The 16,173-nt window shown below is 50.8% G+C and overlaps 6 protein-coding genes across 6 annotated transcripts; 3 read left to right on the plus strand and 3 right to left on the minus strand.

Moving 5' to 3' along the window:
• Positions 1-28: 28 nt before the first annotated feature.
• Positions 29-1,531, minus strand: BDV59DRAFT_183756 (beta-lactamase-like protein). The gene is made up of 2 exons (XM_073690585.1): positions 681-1,531; positions 29-627 (listed from the first exon to the last, which is right to left on the minus strand). Exons 1-2 carry the CDS (start codon positions 964-966, stop codon positions 218-220), a joined length of 696 nt encoding a protein of 231 aa, XP_073545600.1. The 5' UTR covers positions 967-1,531; the 3' UTR covers positions 29-217.
• Positions 1,532-3,596, minus strand: BDV59DRAFT_183757 (bifunctional fumarylacetoacetate hydrolase/alpha/beta hydrolase family protein). The gene has a single exon (XM_073690586.1). The coding sequence runs from the start codon at positions 3,221-3,223 to the stop codon at positions 1,949-1,951; it is 1,275 nt and encodes a 424-aa protein (XP_073545601.1). The 5' UTR covers positions 3,224-3,596; the 3' UTR covers positions 1,532-1,948.
• Positions 3,597-4,207: 611 nt separating this feature from the next.
• Positions 4,208-6,193, plus strand: BDV59DRAFT_209362 (uncharacterized protein; the record flags this gene model as incomplete). Its single annotated transcript, XM_073695381.1, has 7 exons — positions 4,208-4,557; positions 4,610-4,844; positions 4,897-5,076; positions 5,147-5,207; positions 5,279-5,462; positions 5,527-5,728; positions 5,803-6,193. The coding sequence occupies exons 1-7, from the start codon at positions 4,329-4,331 to the stop codon at positions 6,191-6,193; spliced, it is 1,482 nt and encodes a 493-aa protein (XP_073545602.1). The 5' UTR covers positions 4,208-4,328.
• A 252-nt stretch (positions 6,194-6,445) lies between these two features.
• Positions 6,446-8,775, minus strand: BDV59DRAFT_194767 (uncharacterized protein; the record flags this gene model as incomplete). The annotated part of the gene is made up of 2 exons (XM_073692450.1): positions 6,446-8,247; positions 8,307-8,775. The coding sequence occupies 2 exons, from the start codon at positions 8,773-8,775 to the stop codon at positions 6,446-6,448; spliced, it is 2,271 nt and encodes a 756-aa protein (XP_073545603.1).
• A 1,211-nt stretch (positions 8,776-9,986) lies between these two features.
• On the plus strand, positions 9,987-12,690 carry BDV59DRAFT_78752 (putative C6 transcription factor (Leu3)). Its single transcript, XM_073697102.1, has 6 exons — positions 9,987-10,347; positions 10,437-10,888; positions 10,949-11,386; positions 11,448-11,716; positions 11,764-12,297; positions 12,345-12,690. The coding sequence occupies exons 1-6, from the start codon at positions 10,150-10,152 to the stop codon at positions 12,635-12,637; spliced, it is 2,184 nt and encodes a 727-aa protein (XP_073545604.1). The 5' UTR covers positions 9,987-10,149; the 3' UTR covers positions 12,638-12,690.
• A 1,753-nt stretch (positions 12,691-14,443) lies between these two features.
• On the plus strand, positions 14,444-16,157 carry BDV59DRAFT_183759 (Zn(II)2Cys6 transcription factor). Its single transcript, XM_073690587.1, has 2 exons — positions 14,444-14,594; positions 14,648-16,157. The coding sequence occupies exons 1-2, from the start codon at positions 14,543-14,545 to the stop codon at positions 16,021-16,023; spliced, it is 1,428 nt and encodes a 475-aa protein (XP_073545605.1). The 5' UTR covers positions 14,444-14,542; the 3' UTR covers positions 16,024-16,157.
• The last annotated feature ends 16 nt before the right edge of the window (positions 16,158-16,173 follow it).

Raw genomic sequence — 16,173 nt, forward strand, 5'->3', positions numbered from 1 at the left:
ACACGTGAAATATCTTCGAAGTTTCTACCCTCGCCACTATATCTCTCTCCCTCCGAGTCTTGAAGAGGAAGCACGTAGAAAGTGAACCGGAGTAGTTTGATATCACCTGTTGTATACGTTGTGACTGGGATTTACCGGGAAAGCATTGTTTAGGTCAGTACAAAGCATATAGTAATTACACATGTCAGGATATATTGTACAAATTTAAGAAACCCGTTCACCATTCGAGGCCTTGCAGCTTCAATGGAAGATGAAGAAGACGTTGGCCTGATGGCGTTGGCTGAGGCAATCTTCCCGCTCTGATATTCATCTGCAGAGACTGATGAAGCAGTCGTGGTTCCGCAAGTCCCGCATCACGGTCTTGTCGTAGATTTACGAAAGTGTCGGCCGTGATGCCGTCCATCAAGTGCTTATTTTGGCTTCTGTGATCCTTCACACTCATGAATGGCACAGGATTGCCGCGTGTATCTGGTGGATAATCGTGACCAGTCCAGATTCTGACATGGTCGGGCAAATTGAGGACCTTCCGCCCTGATTCATAAAGATCGCGTGCGCTGCCGCCGGGGAAATCGCAACGTGCTGTCCCGATGTCAACATGGAAGATAGAATCACCACAGAACACATTATCTCAGATATTGTCAGCTAGCCAGGTCAAAAATATTGGGGCTAGGGGCTCTTACCTCCAATTTTGTACCCTAGATGGTCAGGAGTGTGACCGGGAAGGTGAATAGCTTGGGCCTTCAGTTCACCGATGTTGAATATCTCGTCATCGTCGAAAAGCTTCCCAAAAACGCCTTTGCATTCTTCTTTTGGAACACCGTATCGCTTGCTGAACAAATCTTGAATTTTTTGAATGCGCGAACCAATGCCAATCGGCGGTCTTTGGTCTTGGATTTGCGAAATTCGATTTTGTAGATATGAAGCCGCAGTTATATGGTCCGCATGGACGTGGGTTTCGAGAATCATAACGACTTTGTAGCCAGAATCTTTCACGAATGAGAACAGCGCATCAGCTGTTTTTGTTGTGACAGTTTGCGTAGTTCGATCATAGTCCAAAACGGCATCGATGATGACGACGTTTGATGTTGCAGGATCGGCAACGACGTATTGCCATGTGCCCGTGTCCTTTTCAAATATAGCATGTATAGTAGGTTCCCCAGATATACTAGATGGAATACTGTAAATATCGTGATTAAAGATCCCGCTTAAGCTGCCTTTGACATTGAACGCTCGGCGTGGACAGTGTTGTAAAGGTAGAGAGCCCTATCGCAGGTTGCTCTGCTTGAAGTTTGCCAAGACTGCGCCTTTACTGGGCGCTTTGTCGAAGAGGATTGGGAAATGCACGCATTTTGAACATAAGCCTTATGGCCAAGAGTAGAGGGAATGTATTTAGGTCGAAGTGCCGGGGCTTCAATTGTGGTAGGGTTCAGCCAAGCCTTCAGTTGCCCCAAGCTACGCGCGTGAGATCGCGAGAACATGATGGTAAGAGCAAAGACGGAGAAGATAGATCAAAAAACAAATGTAATGAGATGTTCACTCAAAAGTAATCCAAATGTAATATTTAAAAGGGTTAATCGGCGTTATGGACACTGGTCTTGTTTGAGGTTGAACCCGAAGTCCGAACTTAGTCGGCGAATGAAAAGAGAAGCCCTGGTCGGCGATAAATGTTACTAGTAATGTATCGGCCGTATAACCATCAAGTCACACGTAATGACCTTTGCTAGTCGGCTCCAAGGAGTCGCCTGTTATCCTGATTTCTTGCAGAGGACTACGTCCTGGTTAAGGACGGAGCAGTGGAAGACGTCAGTGGTGTGGTGGGTTACTAAGAGGTGATCCGCTAACGGCCATGGCTTATTCTCATGGTAGCTATAACAAAAGAAGAATATCTCTCTTTTTAAAGCAAAATATTTACTGGTCTATTAAAAGAAAGGTGAAACTTATCTCGCATCTAGAGAAAGGACATCACGGTGTCTGACGTTCCTTGCATGTCTTCAAATAAATGCCAATGTCCAACACCTGGCAATATATGGACCTGGGAACCAGATATATTGTCTGAATAGCGCCGGCAAACCTCTGGTGAACTGATGCCATCTTCTGACCCAGTTAGGATTAGGGTAGGGGTCTGAATGCGGGAAGTCTCAAGTGCCTGCGACCCGGAACGCGCGAGCGCAACACAGGCATTCGCGTATCCCTCTGGGTCCTGACTCAGGAGCGAAAGCTTGATCGCAGTGACAGCTAATGGGTTCATCTCTTTTGTACGTGCTGACGTTCCGCCTGCAATGATGGCTTCAACGACACTCGCCATCCCTTTGGAGCGGACAAGGCGAGCTCGCTGGTAAGTTCCTGCACTAGCGGCCGCCGGGAGAGGACTTGGAGGTGGTCCCATTAGGATCAGTTTTGAAACGAGTTGTGGATGCTCAATTGCTAGTTTCATTGCTACCAGACATCCCATGGAATGGGCGACGATCACTGCTGGCTGACCGGCAGATCGGTCTTGGTAGCAGCGTTGAATGTCTTGGGCAAATGACGAAATCGTAAGGCTGCTAAGAGGACTAGTCGGTGAAAGTCCGTGGCCTTCAAGATCGAGGACATGCGATGTATGTGTTTCTGAGAGTTTCGATAGGATCGGGGTAAAATAGGTGGAAGATCCCCCTAAGCCGTGGATGAATATCACGGGAGGCGAGTTCTGCGGGCCCTGGATCCTGTAAAATAATTCCTTTCCCGCAACTGTTACTATATCATCGCTCCCTCGAGCCCTTTCATTTGCCTTTGGGATATAGGAAGCGGACTGAATTCGTTGAACTGTAGGATTTTCGGCGTCAGGAAGTGCGATGCGGTTTACCAACGATCCCAGTCCAGTAACACTGACGCGCACTTCATCCCCCGGCTTAAGAAATTTCATCGGTCGAAAACCAAAACCGACCCCGAATGGAGTCCCTGTGGCTAAGGTGTCGCCCCGTTGAAGAGTCTGGGCCTGCGATAAATCATGGATCAAACGTGGGATACTGAAAATTAACTGGTCCAAAGGGGCATCTTGCCTCTTCTCACCATTAACAAAGGTTTGAAGCCGCAGATTTTGAGGCAAATGGGCTTTAGGTACTGCGATAGGCCCTATAGGACAGAAGGTATCAGGCGACTTTCCGATGTAAAACTGCTTATGATCGCGTTGTCTCTCACGAGCAGTCATATCGTTGATAATGGTGTATCCCCAGACATGCTCCATGGCATTCTCTTCAGAAATTTGGAAGCCAGGTTTTCCTATGATTACGCCGATTTCGCCCTCATAATCAGGTGTGTTGGTGAATCCCGCATGGAGAAGAATTTCATCTTTGTGTGCGATGATAGATGTCGCACGTTTGGTGAATATCACAGGGTGCGTCGGTTGGTCCACCTTGTCCGAAGAGTCAAATCCAGACGAGTTGAACTCTTTTGCATGCTCGGCATAATTCTTCCCTACCGCCAAAATATCACGGCCGGAGATGGGGGGAAGCAATTTGACCGTCGAAAGTGCGATAGGCTCGCCACTGGGGACAATGTTTTCTAAGCCAGCTTCAATCACCTGATAAAGATTCTCAATTGCTGAGCCAGATAGGAAGGAAAGAGGAGATATAGTCTTTTTTTCGAGGTCTAAATGTCCAACTCTCGCATTGCCGCAGGATGGTTCAAGGTAGGCACAATAGTTTGTGCAAGCTTCCGCTAAGGTCCTGTCAAGAGCCATGGCGATACAGTATATGCAAGAGTTTAGAGCTCGCAAGGGAACTGTTATGAGAAAACACTCGGTTGAGTTAGGTGGGAATTATTCTGCAGCGGAGGGAGGAGGAGTTGAACTTGACCTTGAGGCGTTGCAGGATCGACATCCTCTGGCTGATATTTTGACACTAAATGAGTTAGCATAAGCTCTTTTCGGGCCCCACCGCATCTTTCGCAAATAAAAAGGACCTAGAATGTTTAGTGGAGACGTAGCCGCTTCTCAATATATGCAGCTTATGGCGCCGTTTCACACTCGTGATGGATTCTACGGTCATATGAAAGAGAGAACACCCTGAGGATGGCCATCCACGGAGAGAACCTGCGAAAGGGATCAGCAATATTAGCAATGGGTGGATGGTGAACACGTAAACTGTGAGGCTCTTATTCTCCTTCCCCGCTTCGGACGTGTTGATCAAGACTTATACATAGTAGTAGTAATGGCAATATACGGACAGGGATGGGAGGAGACCCCTCACTCTAGCCTATATATACCAGGTCTGCCATTGCCGGTTGACGGATTATTGACCAGAAATTAAACTCTACTCTAATTGGAATACAGTCTTTGCTTGTCCAGAAAAATGGGTTCCCATAAAGATTCATGGATGTCACCAGATTACCCCCTCGAGCCATATGATGGTCCGCCTCGCAATGTCGCATTCATCGACAACCTGAAGTTTGACCCCAAGCTGCAACCCAAGCAGCATAACATTGCTGGGACACCCAGTGGTTCAAAAATTCTTATACTGGATGTGGATATTCTGGATGCGACGGGGACCCCGCCATATCGTGGAGACGTGCTTATAGTCGGTACGCCATTTAACTGTACATGATTCGCTATGTGGTTGCTAAAGGGATCCAGGTGAGAGATATGCCTCCGTAGGAGTTGTCGCAGATAAGGAAGCACTTCAGCGGGACCCTGCCGTTCGTGTATTCCATGGCAAAGGCCGTACTTTGATTCCTGGACTGGGAGATGCCCATACCCACTTTTCTTGGAATGACGGGGACTTGAATCATCTTGGAGATTTGGGAGTTGAAGAACATACACTCTTGACTGCACGCAGTGCTCGAAGCTACCTCGATTCAGGATATACGATGTGCGTCTCTTATGAACATTATAACCGACACCAACTGATCTCCTTTTGATAGGTGCTTTGGGGCCGCATCCGCAAAAGAGAAGTTAGATGTTGTTGTACGGGATGCAATCAATTCGGGCGACATCCCGGGCCCTCGATATCTAGCAAACGGACAAGAAATGGCTCGACGGGATGGCGAGTTAGTAGGAGGAATTACTGCTTTTGCAGACGGACCTGAAGAAATGCGACAAGTGTAGGACATTCTTTCCTCACCCTTCTATAATAGTTGTGACGCGCCGGAAGACTAATCTTAACACTTTCAGTATCCGTGGTCATGCGCAGATTGGGGTTGATCAAATCAAGATATCCATGTCAGGGGAGGCGGTTAGTGCTCCCCGCAAACGATATATCGTATACCATGGAACAAACAGTCTAACTAACATGTTGGCTAACAGATCACGGAGATCCGAGACGCACACGATTGCTACTTCGAAGATGAAGAAACAGCTGCATGTGTTGATGAAGCCCATAAACATGGCCTTCGGGTCTGTGGTCATGCACGGGCACGAGACTCCGTTCGCCAGTGTGTTCAACATGGAGTGGATGTCATATATCATGCCTCCTTTATCGACGAGGAAGGTGAGCCTTATTGAACAAGTGCCACTAGGCAATATGCGAAGGGCCTACTGACGTATCTTCTTAGGAATGGATCTCCTTGAGCGCAGGAAATCATGCCATGTCGTTGCACCTGGACTGAACTTTATCATTGCCACGCTTCAGGATGCCGAAAAATTTGGCTATACAAAGGAGAAGGCAGAGGAAGTTGGGTATCAGATCGAGCTGGATGCTGCTATACAAGGTCTACGTGAAATGCACCGACGTGGAATTGTCGTCCTTCCGGGTGGGTGCGTATTAACTACCTCTATGAATTCATTTCTTTCCTGTCGTATTCCTGCTCACTGTGTTACATTTCGAACAGGGATTATGGCTTTGCCTGGACACCTCACGGGACGTACGCCCGGGACTTGGAGCATTTCACGAATCTTTTGGGATTCACTCCGCACGAAGCCATTATCTCCGCGACATATGGCGTAGCAAAGATGTTCATGCGGGAGGATGAAATGGGTCAGATCAAAGAAGGGTACTACGCTGATTGCGTGCTGGTAGAGGGTGATCCCCTGGAGAATATCAAGATCCTCCAGGACCATGACAAGCTCAACATCATCATTATCAATGGCCGGATTCACAAGGCTGGTCCAAAGGAGTATGTGCCTGGTATGGAAGCTTTGCTGGCGACACAAAGTGCGCGGGGTGTTGTGTCTGAAGGAGCTGTGCTTGATGCTCCAATGCCGGCTCAGAAGGCATATTGATCGCCTGTTAGTACGCTCGACATTATAGCAATTCTATTTTTTATACGTCAGACGGTTCTATTTTGGGATGCATAGTACATAGTAAATTTCAAAATTGTCCAGAACAAGATCAGTAGCTCGAACGATATGTATACAATGTGACGGATATATCTGGAGAAAATGCAAGGCTCCCAAAATACTAGGTGAAGACGCATGCAAAAAACTAAAGCCCATCAACTCCACAACAATATAAGACGTATAAGGTGGCCGCATCTAGCAACCTCCTCCTCCTCCTCCTCCGCAGCCACCGCCGCCGCCGCCGCCTCCTCCACAGCCTCCACCTCCACCACCACAACCTCCGCCTCCGCCTCCCCCGCCGCATCCTCCGCCATTTGCTCCGCAGCTACCGGAAGCACACCCGCCAGATCCTCCTAGACCGCCACAGCTACCGGCTGCCACTGCACCCCCGCAAGTCCCAGCTGCACAATTACCATGCCCGCCGACATCCAAGCTCATACAAGCGGGGTTACACGGGTATGTATCAGCATGGACACCAGGGTCACATGCATATGGAGCGTAGTAGGGTACAGCCACTGGGTAACCCCATATGAAAGGGTAGGCGTAAATGCCAGGATCATCCGCAGCACGCTTGTCATCGCCTTTCTTCTTGCCGTCCCGTTTCTCGGCGCGGCGACGAGCTTTCTCATATTTGCTCTGTAACTGGAGAAATTTCACCCTTCTCGCATCGGCGATTATGTCAGGGCTTGGTCGAACCGCGTTATGAGCAGAGATATGAGGGTTCTTGTTGGGATCAGAGGAGACATCCGGACGATTGTGGAGATTGTCGGCGGCATTGCGAGCTCTGGAGGTGTTCGAGGAGACAATGAGTCTGCTGTACAGGTCTGAGGCTCTGGTCGCTTCACAGTACCAACATGTGCACTCACTATAGAGTTCGCCGTTGGTTATCTTTTTGTACATCTTGCTTGTCCACTCAAAGCCATCCGAGAGAGCATCTTCAGCAATCTTGTCGTCATGGTCGATGAAGATTTGAAAGCGACAGCCCATCTTCGACATGTAGGTGGAGTAGGCATAGTAGCGGAACGGGCTGAGCTGGTGGGTGTGCCAGGCAAGATCGACGTCCAGGGTGGGAACTGCCATGCGACGAGGATTTGTGCACATGATAGAGAAGAACACAACGTATTTTTGGATGAGACGAAGCATAGTCTCTTTGACGGTAGGGGAGTGCAACCAGTCTATGTCGTCCATCTTTTGAACAAAAGTGCCCTGCCGAATCACGGCACCAACGAGATCCAAAGCGAACGGACCGACATTATCCCAATAGCGGGACATCATCCGGCGGAAAGCTACTTTCTCCACCGGATAGAGAGTCGTCGAGACAGAAGTTGAATTCACAACTCGCATGACGTTTCGGTCCTTTAGCTTGAACTGGAGCTTGTCACGCAGCGTGGAGATGTCTGGACATTTGCCTGATTTTGCGTGAGTGAACTCCAGAATCTCCTCGCTTATGGCCAGAAGTAGACGGTTTGGAAAAGATGGTTGTATTTTGCGTCGGTGCGAATACGTGAAAGCTTCTGGGATGCCTCTCAAGTTATAGAAAGTGCCAGGCATGGGCAATTTTGAGACGACTAGTGCGTTGACATCTCTCCGAAACTTGTCGACTTTCAGTTTGTCGTGGTTGATGTTATAGTCACATGTTGGACAGGTGGCAGCGAAGCTTTTGTCAGCAAATCCATGCCAATCCTCCCACATTTCGCCGGGCATGATGGTAGATTCTCCCTCGGTCCAAGGCACCGATACTGGAGCCTGACACTGTGGACAGGTCAATACCTTCTCCATTTTCTCTTCTAGATTGTCCCACTGATGACCCGTCCCTCTATAGAATTTGTCTCTGGCTACTTCTCCAGGCTCGTACACCAGATCTTGGTCATCAATGCACTCGTGGAGCAACGCCCATGGAAAGCCCGCAACCCAAAGGCTTAATTTTCCGTGGCGAACGCAGTCCTCAAAAAAGGCTCTCGGGTTCAGCATATGTGCATGCCAGACCATAAGGACATCTGTTTTATTTGTGAGTTCTAAGAGTCAGATAGTCTAGAAGAAGGTAGGCTCTGCTTACCAAGAGGGGGAAGCACGTTCCGAGACCAATGCAGAGGGAGGTCGCCGTCGGTAACATTGTTATAGGATTCTTTCTCAAAATCACTCAGTCTGACACGAGACCGCGAAGATGGCACACAGGTCTTCCACCAGGCCGTATACCGCTCGACTGCCCTCGTTGTGTATACGGCCCATCTCTTTTCCTTGACCTTGGCGTGTGCTTCGTTCAAATTCTGGTCAAAGATCTCAGGGATGGGGTCGGGTATGCCGAATAAATCCTTTTTACTGGCCACAGTTTCACGGAGATCGGCCAAGGCAGCCAGAAATTTCAGATGGACAACACACTCATCTGGAGTGACGGTTGTGTCGGAAGCCAAACCGGCATTCTGTGACAAGTTTAAGGGTGGGATCACCGATGGTGGTCTTTCGACATCGCTGTAGCTCGGAGGCCTTTCCTTGTTGACGTCGAGGCCTTTTGTAGATGGATCCATGATTGTTAGGTGTTGAAAAAGAGGAGAGAAGCAAAGAAGGCCTGAGTCTGGAGGGAGGGAGGGCCTATTAATATAGCCAAACAATACGAGGTAATGTCAGATATTACGATTCAGTCTGGGGAGTATGGCTTCGGTACGGAACTCTGTTCCGGGGGTAGAACAAGTCAAAAGACTGGGGCAGCGTTGGGTCGTTCTAAAAGCATGCCACTTGGTGCGAATAGTAGCGGCAGTGTTGATCAGCTTCTGCAAATAAGATACGCTAGCGCAGTATGAAACGTGTTTCTGGAAATGTGTGATGCTTAAGCTTTCGCTGATAGGCATTCGCCTTGGCGGCAGTGCAGGGCTGAAAGAGCTCCTCATCCATGGGTCAAGGGCCCCTGGGGCGCGGAGAAAAAGAACACAGCCCCTCGGAACATAACATTTCCCGGATGGGGGTATACACGAAGATGATCCAAGGTTCGTCGGGCAAATTGGGAGTATTGCTCGTGGACATGGGTTCGGAACAGCCCGGCGATTATTTTCCCAACAGAGTAGTACTACTGGCTCCGCATACCACAGACAGGACGCAAGGTGGTTGGTGACGGAGCGTTGATTGACATGGTCTGTTATTCTAGAAGACCCTTGCGAACGAATCATATTAGTTCGCATTGGGCGACAAATAGGCACGGAGAGAGGCTGAGTGTGGACCAGACGTGAAACAAATGATATTGAAATAATCGGAGGAGGCTTTGAGTGTTGCCCTGGGGAGTTTAGGAGACGAGTGATCGGCGGTAGTGGTAAGACATTCTCACGTCATTGCAACGGAAACCTCTGACTATGACGAGGAGACGGATCCTCCAGGGACGATCATCATCTGGAGAATGGTAGAAGAGGGAGGAAGCTCTGGATGGGAGGAACTGTTAACTATGTACGCCGTCCTCCCGAAAGAACGATTGGGATGAGGGCATCACGTGCGTGGAACCACGTGAGGCACGAGCGAGATCGGCCGCCCCCGCCGCCGTTACTCATCATCTCGCCGCATACTCTTCTCACCGGCAGAAAGAGCTAAACTCGGTTTCTTCAGCATATGATCCCCCAACCCTCCGATTCGGATTCGCGATCTCTCTGCTAGATAGACTATCTATCAGCTTTCGGTGGCTTCCACCCCAGGCGCATCCCACGTGGGCACCAGCCACCCCCAACATTTTCTTTTCTCGCCTAGGTCGGTCGCTGCCGTTGGGCACAATCTTTATCCGCCCTTCTACTTGACCAGTCATCACAACCAGACTGCCTACTCTTGGCCTATCGCCTCGCGGAAGTGGAGGCGGGGGTCTACAAAGGGCAAATCTGGAGCCAGTTATAAGGAATAATGCTTCTGCTGTCACTAGCCCAGTAATGGGAGGTGCCGGCCATCCATCAGTTCCTGGCGCGGCGGGATCCGATACCGCGGGTCCGGTAAGGAAGCGCACCGTTGTTATGGCAGGGCTAGATAGCTCTCCCGGGAGCGTGGATGATGTGGAGGAAGGAGATATGCGTGAGGAGAAGAAGAGACAGCCGGTGAAGAGGGCATGCAATGAATGTCGTCAGCAGAAAGTGAGCAATTTCTTTCCTGATATCATCACGTCAACCTTCTCTGTCAAGCGGTCGAACGAGCTTTTGCTAACGCAGTCTGTCTGGTGTAGCTTCGATGCGACGTAATCCAAGATCCATGGACCGACTGTTCTCGATGTCGCCGCCTAAAGCTCGACTGCAAGATCGAATCTAACTTCAAACGTGTGGGAAAGCGCAGCCGGAACGCTGAGATGGAACGTGAGATTATTGAATTGCGCAAACAGATCGCCAACGTACAAGCAAACGGGGGCGCGGCACCGCAGCAGCCGCAGATGCCGTCGTCTATGCCAACCGCCCAGCATACGCCGAAGCAAGAGCCGTCCAGTCAGGTTAGTCCGGCCGTTTACAACACACCATCCATGTCGTCCGACCACTACATGGGGTCCCACGAGGCTGTCGCATCTCTCCTCGATTTGCGCTCGGGATTTGACGGCTCCAACTATATGAGAAATGGCACCCATCACTTCAAGCGGATAGAAGATGTCATTGTAGTTCCAGAGCGGGTTACGGAGCTCTTTGATTTGTATGACATTCCTCTCCAAACACAATGTATGTTGCTTTGCGTCTAACAGTATGCCTCCAGGTACTTCACATTCCATCATCCATTCCTTCCATTCCTTGACCGGAAGCAATCCCCGGAAGATTACTACAACGCTTCCCCACTGCTTTTCTGGACCATAATCAGTGTTGGCGCTCGTCGGTACCAGACCGACACACAACTTCTCAACTCTTTAGCGGGCCCTGTTTCACGATTGGTGTGGAGTACGCTGGCGGACATCCCACAGAGCTACCATGTCGTGAAGGCCCTTTGTTTGCTATGTTCCTGGCCTTTCCCGACCAGTAGTACTTCCACAGACCCAACTTTCATGCTGTGTGGTATGATGATGCAGGTCGCCATGCAGCTTGGCCTTCATCGCCCGTCACATTCTCAAGACTTCAGCAAATTCAGAGTAGAACTCATCGAGGAAGAGCTGAGGGATAAAGTGAGAACATGGGCTGTTTGCAATATTGTTGCGCAGCGGTATGCCCCTTTCTTTCATCTACCATAGTATCTTCATTTCTTTTCTAATGTCTTCTCACAGCGTCGCCACGGGATACGGACAGCCACCGTCTACATTGTACGACTGGACACTGTCGTCGAGTGATTCTATGGATGTGAACTTCAAGTTGCCCGAAGATATCTGGCCTCGTTTAGAGATCGAAAAGTTCTGTGACAAAGTCACCAAGGCTCTTTACACTAACCGCCGAGATCCTGTTGGACTGTGCAGCGACCAGGAACGGTCGACGCTAATTTCATTTTTATCAAGAGACTTTGACGAACTCGAGGGGCTTCTGAAACCCCAAAATGATTGTAGGTGACCTTCATGGGCCTCTTGGAAGATGTTCTAACCGGGCCAGGTATCACCGAGCTGTATCTACGCGCATCCAATCTTCACCTCCATTTGTCGGCGTTCTTCGATGATACAACCGCCAAGGATTACCGGGAGCGTCTACTTGCACTGTACGTTGCGACGACCACCTTCTTGGAGGCTGCCATGAACTTGGAAACGGACGTCGGTCCTGTGCTGTCATACACCCCTTATTATGTCTACCAGATGCTGGTTGCTGGAGGGTGTACCCTTCTGAAGCTTTGTAAGAGCTTCTTTGCAGCTCACATCGATATGGAATACACCAAGAATCTCTTTAACCGAACAATATGGGCGATCCGAGGGGTGTCCGTTACGAACAATGACCTTCCTGAGCGATTGGCCGAAGTCCTAGCTCAAATGTGGCGGTTAGGAAATGGACCACACCCGAAACCATCTACTGAAAACGCGGAGGTAGACGATTCTCTAATGCTCAAGGTGCGATGCCGTATGAGCATGTCACTCTTGTTTGACTCGGTATGGCGGTGGCGCGAGGACGTCCGGACCAAGGGTCGCAATATTGAGGGTATGTCAATTACATGGATTAACCAGCCTCAGACTAATGAGTTATAGCATATCTCAAGAACCCGACAAACCCGGATTCGAACGCCGAGTCATCCGCTTCCTCGTCTGTCGGTGCACTGCAGGCATCGACCTCGACCCCAGGAGTGGCAGGCGGGGATCCTAGCCTTGCTCCAGCGCCTCTTCTTACCCAGGCTACGATGGGGGTTGGTGCATTGCCTAGCGGGTTCATAGAACCTAATTATGAGGTATTTGACCCACTTAATTGGTTGCTCGATGGACTCGTCGACCTACCCTACTCTTATTCTACTATGTCCGGGATGGAAGCCCAAGGCATTGCGTAGAGTCGATTATTTTCTTATGTTTTGGTCGTTTGGCGTTTCCTTTGTTATCATTAAAGTTGGCCTGCTTTGTATTTGTACATATACCAGGGGTGGCGACCGACATCGTTCAAATCCGCGGGAGCGAAGGAGTCGGGTTGATTTTGAGGGCTGCGTACGGTATGCAGATTAGACTTAATGGGTAATCGATGTTGACATCTTTTCTGTCGTCATAGTAGAAGTACGGTTGTACCCTCTTCGTTCTATCAATATCTAAGGAACTGGTACAGAATATCAATCTTTCATTGTGGACATGAGCATTAGATCCCCCGGCCTTCATAAAGGGGTGGCACAGTCGCATCTTCGTATCTTGGAAGAGCATCATGTACATCGAAGACAGCTTCGGAAGTGACTTCATGGATTGCGATGGGAAAGAACGTACTGAAAGACTTGAACAAAGCCTTTCGATCTACGAGCTTCCCAGTCACCTTATCGAACGTATCCTCTCCTGTTATGACGTCGAGTTTCAGTTGGTGGTCAACTGTGATGATTGTTCTTCGTGAAGAATCACTGTTTTCGCTGTCTCTTCGATGCGGCCACCCTAGCCGACTGCCATGGTCATAGGATGATAAGTCCACATCACCAATAGCAGCGCTGTCTTTCGGTACCGTGATTTCAAAGTTGAACTCCGCTTGGTCGTCTTTGGATTCATGTTCCTGTGGCCCTTTCCTCGCGTTCCACCGCCCTTGTATATTGTCTCCACAGAGCTGGCGGACCTGCTGTGCTTTGCAGGAGGATGCACTTCGTGAAATCCTGCCACTTGAGACTTCCAACACATTGACTGTCTCTTGCACTTGCCACTTCAGCTCTTTGACAATGACATATCGGATCTCTGTTTTGCGTGGACCGTCCATCGTCATCGGCCGAGTCACCAAGTGCGCTCGATATGACATGTGCGTCTCCAATCCTTGCGGTAGTGTCGGTATGAGATGTAGTTTTGCTGTCATTGGAGAGTTTCGATACTGTCGGCGGGACACAAGGGGTTCACAACGTGGGAGAACCATATGGCGAATGATTTTGATCTCCCGCGTGTCGTCGACCGTTGCTCCGTTTGTTGAGCTTGCTGACGCACGTAACAAATAAGAAACATTACCCAGTGTTGTTTGAGTTGTACTAGGGATATTGTCCGGGATAGGAAGAGAGAAAGGCAAGTCGAGCGACAGTTTCCCATTGTTTTGGTCCAGCCGGTGCGGTGTAGACGAGAGTATACAGTGCACCACTGTTTCTATACTGGAGCCTTTATCTGGTGGAGAGGTATATTCTTCTCTGCTTTGGATGGAGACATGTTTTTTGAGCCGCTGGAGACTGCGCCTGCTGTTGTATCGAAGTATAGAACGGGGTGCTCGAGTTTCAGATGTTATGACACGGATGAGACTCACGTCGACCTGGAGAGCCCCGATTAAAGCCGCACATGGCGAAGCGATGGAGATTACGCCTGAAATGGGGGGAGAGTAGTGATTGCCTTGGGATGTGAGATATGTGTGATGGGCGTCGGGTATGGAGAGTTGCAGATTGAGGGCATGTTCCATGACATGCAGTCATGCAGTCGTATAACCCATAGAGTGTAGTGTCGAGCAGATGATCAAGAGGGTGGCAGAAGGATGGAGATAATATTATGTAGGAAAGCATGGACTGTGCGAAATGTCGTGCGGGCAGCATGTCGCGGAGTATGGAGGCTCTATACAGCCAGACCCGAATAGGAAGCCAAGATGAGTCTTTAAGCTTCGATGCCCCACACCGTCAACTCGGACATTCTTCTCTCCCGCCAACATTCTGGCCGCCGGTTCTCCATAGCTCGATCGATATTCGATAAGCGCATCGACACTTTGCACCAGACCTTGTCCCTTGCCTCCCACTGAGAGCATTTATATGACATCTGGCTCTTCCGTTAGGCCCTCTCCCGTCGATTCCGCCACAAAAGGTACGCCGTGCGTTCCCTCCCATCCCCTCAGCGCCGTCCTGACCGAAGAGCAGACTGTCCACGATGTAGAACCCGCCGCATCGCATGCGATCGGACCTTACCGCACTGCAGAAAGTGCATCTCACGCAACTTTGTCTGTCCCGGGTATGGAATCGTCCTCCGATGGGCCCAAGGAGTCGCCAGTAGGGGCAAACTGGCCGGGAGGGCCATACCCCTCCACGGGGAATCCGACAAGCCGAATGGGTTATCGATAGCACCCCAATTGCAGGTCTTTGATACTGTATCGTCCGAACTGCTCCGCCATTTCAACAGCGGTGTCGCGAGCAAGCTGGCGTGGGTGGACGGCCCAGCGAACCCGTGGCGGCACATCATCCTGCCCCTCTCGCACGTCTCCCCGACAGTACTCTCCTCGGTGCTCGCGATCGCCGCACAGGACCTCACCTCCAAATACACCCCCGACCACCCGTACCTCCGGCGTCTGCGGATGGCATGCTTCCATTACCTGGGGCAAGCGCTGTCCTCCCTTCGACAGCAGCTGGGAGCCCTGCGGCGAAGCCCGGGCTCCCCGATCTGTCCCAGCCAGGCGCGGTGCCTGCTCGCGTCCACCCTCCTGCTCTACAACCTCGAGCTGCTCAACCCGGAGGCGGCGCGATGGCAACTACACATCCAAGGCGCACGGGCCATCATCCAAGAAGCGATCCGGTGTCCCGATTCGCTCGAGGAGGCCGACGTATTCCTCTTCTACGAATACTACTACGCGTGCGTGTTCATCGGGCTCACGACCTTCGACCCCACGGATGGCAGCACACCCAGCGACATCCCCACGCACGACCGCATCACTATCTTCAGCGACTTCGTCCGCATCACGCACTCCGTGACCAAAGTCGAGCGGGTCAAGTTCACCACGGGCTCGAACCCGCAGCCGTACACGCTGCGGCTCGACGCCGTCCGCGCCGAGATCGAGCTGGCCAAACAGCGCACCCTCCACCTGAGCCAGGCGATCCCGTTCAGCTCCCCGACCGCCCAGCGCGACTTCGCTCATCTCACCTGCATGTACTACCATGCCAGCCTGATCTACAGCCACCAGGTGCTGGCGGACGACGCCTCCGCCCAGGAGGCCACCCGGAACATCCGCTCGTCCCGCGAGGCCATCCTTGACCACCTGGACCATCTGACGCAGCGCACGTTCTTCACGCAGGACCTCGTCTGGCCGCTGTTTATGGCCGGCACCGAATGCAGGGGCTTGCCGGACAAGCAGGGGCTGATTGAGCGCGCGATGCTCGATGTCATGCGCGTCAGTGGGAGTCTGGATCGCCGTCGGGTGTTGTCGTTTCTGCAGATGTTTTGGCGGCAGGATCTCGGGCGCTATGTGAATTGGATCCATTTCGCGAGGACAATGTCGAGCGGGGGTGGGTTCTTGATTTTGTGAGGGATGCGCCATGGTGGACAGTGTTTATTCCGTTTAGAGTTGGATATACCCATGTAGCACTGTTAGTCGCATTCGATACCTTACCTAAAGTATACCTATGTCAGTATAGTTTGCAACGGGACTTTAAATGCAGGCAGGTGGCATCAGCTG

Source organism: Aspergillus ambiguus, assembly GCF_047715705.1.
Source record: "Aspergillus ambiguus strain CBS 117.58 unplaced genomic scaffold BDV59scaffold_29, whole genome shotgun sequence".
Lineage (NCBI taxonomy): Eukaryota > Fungi > Ascomycota > Eurotiomycetes > Eurotiales > Aspergillaceae > Aspergillus > Aspergillus ambiguus.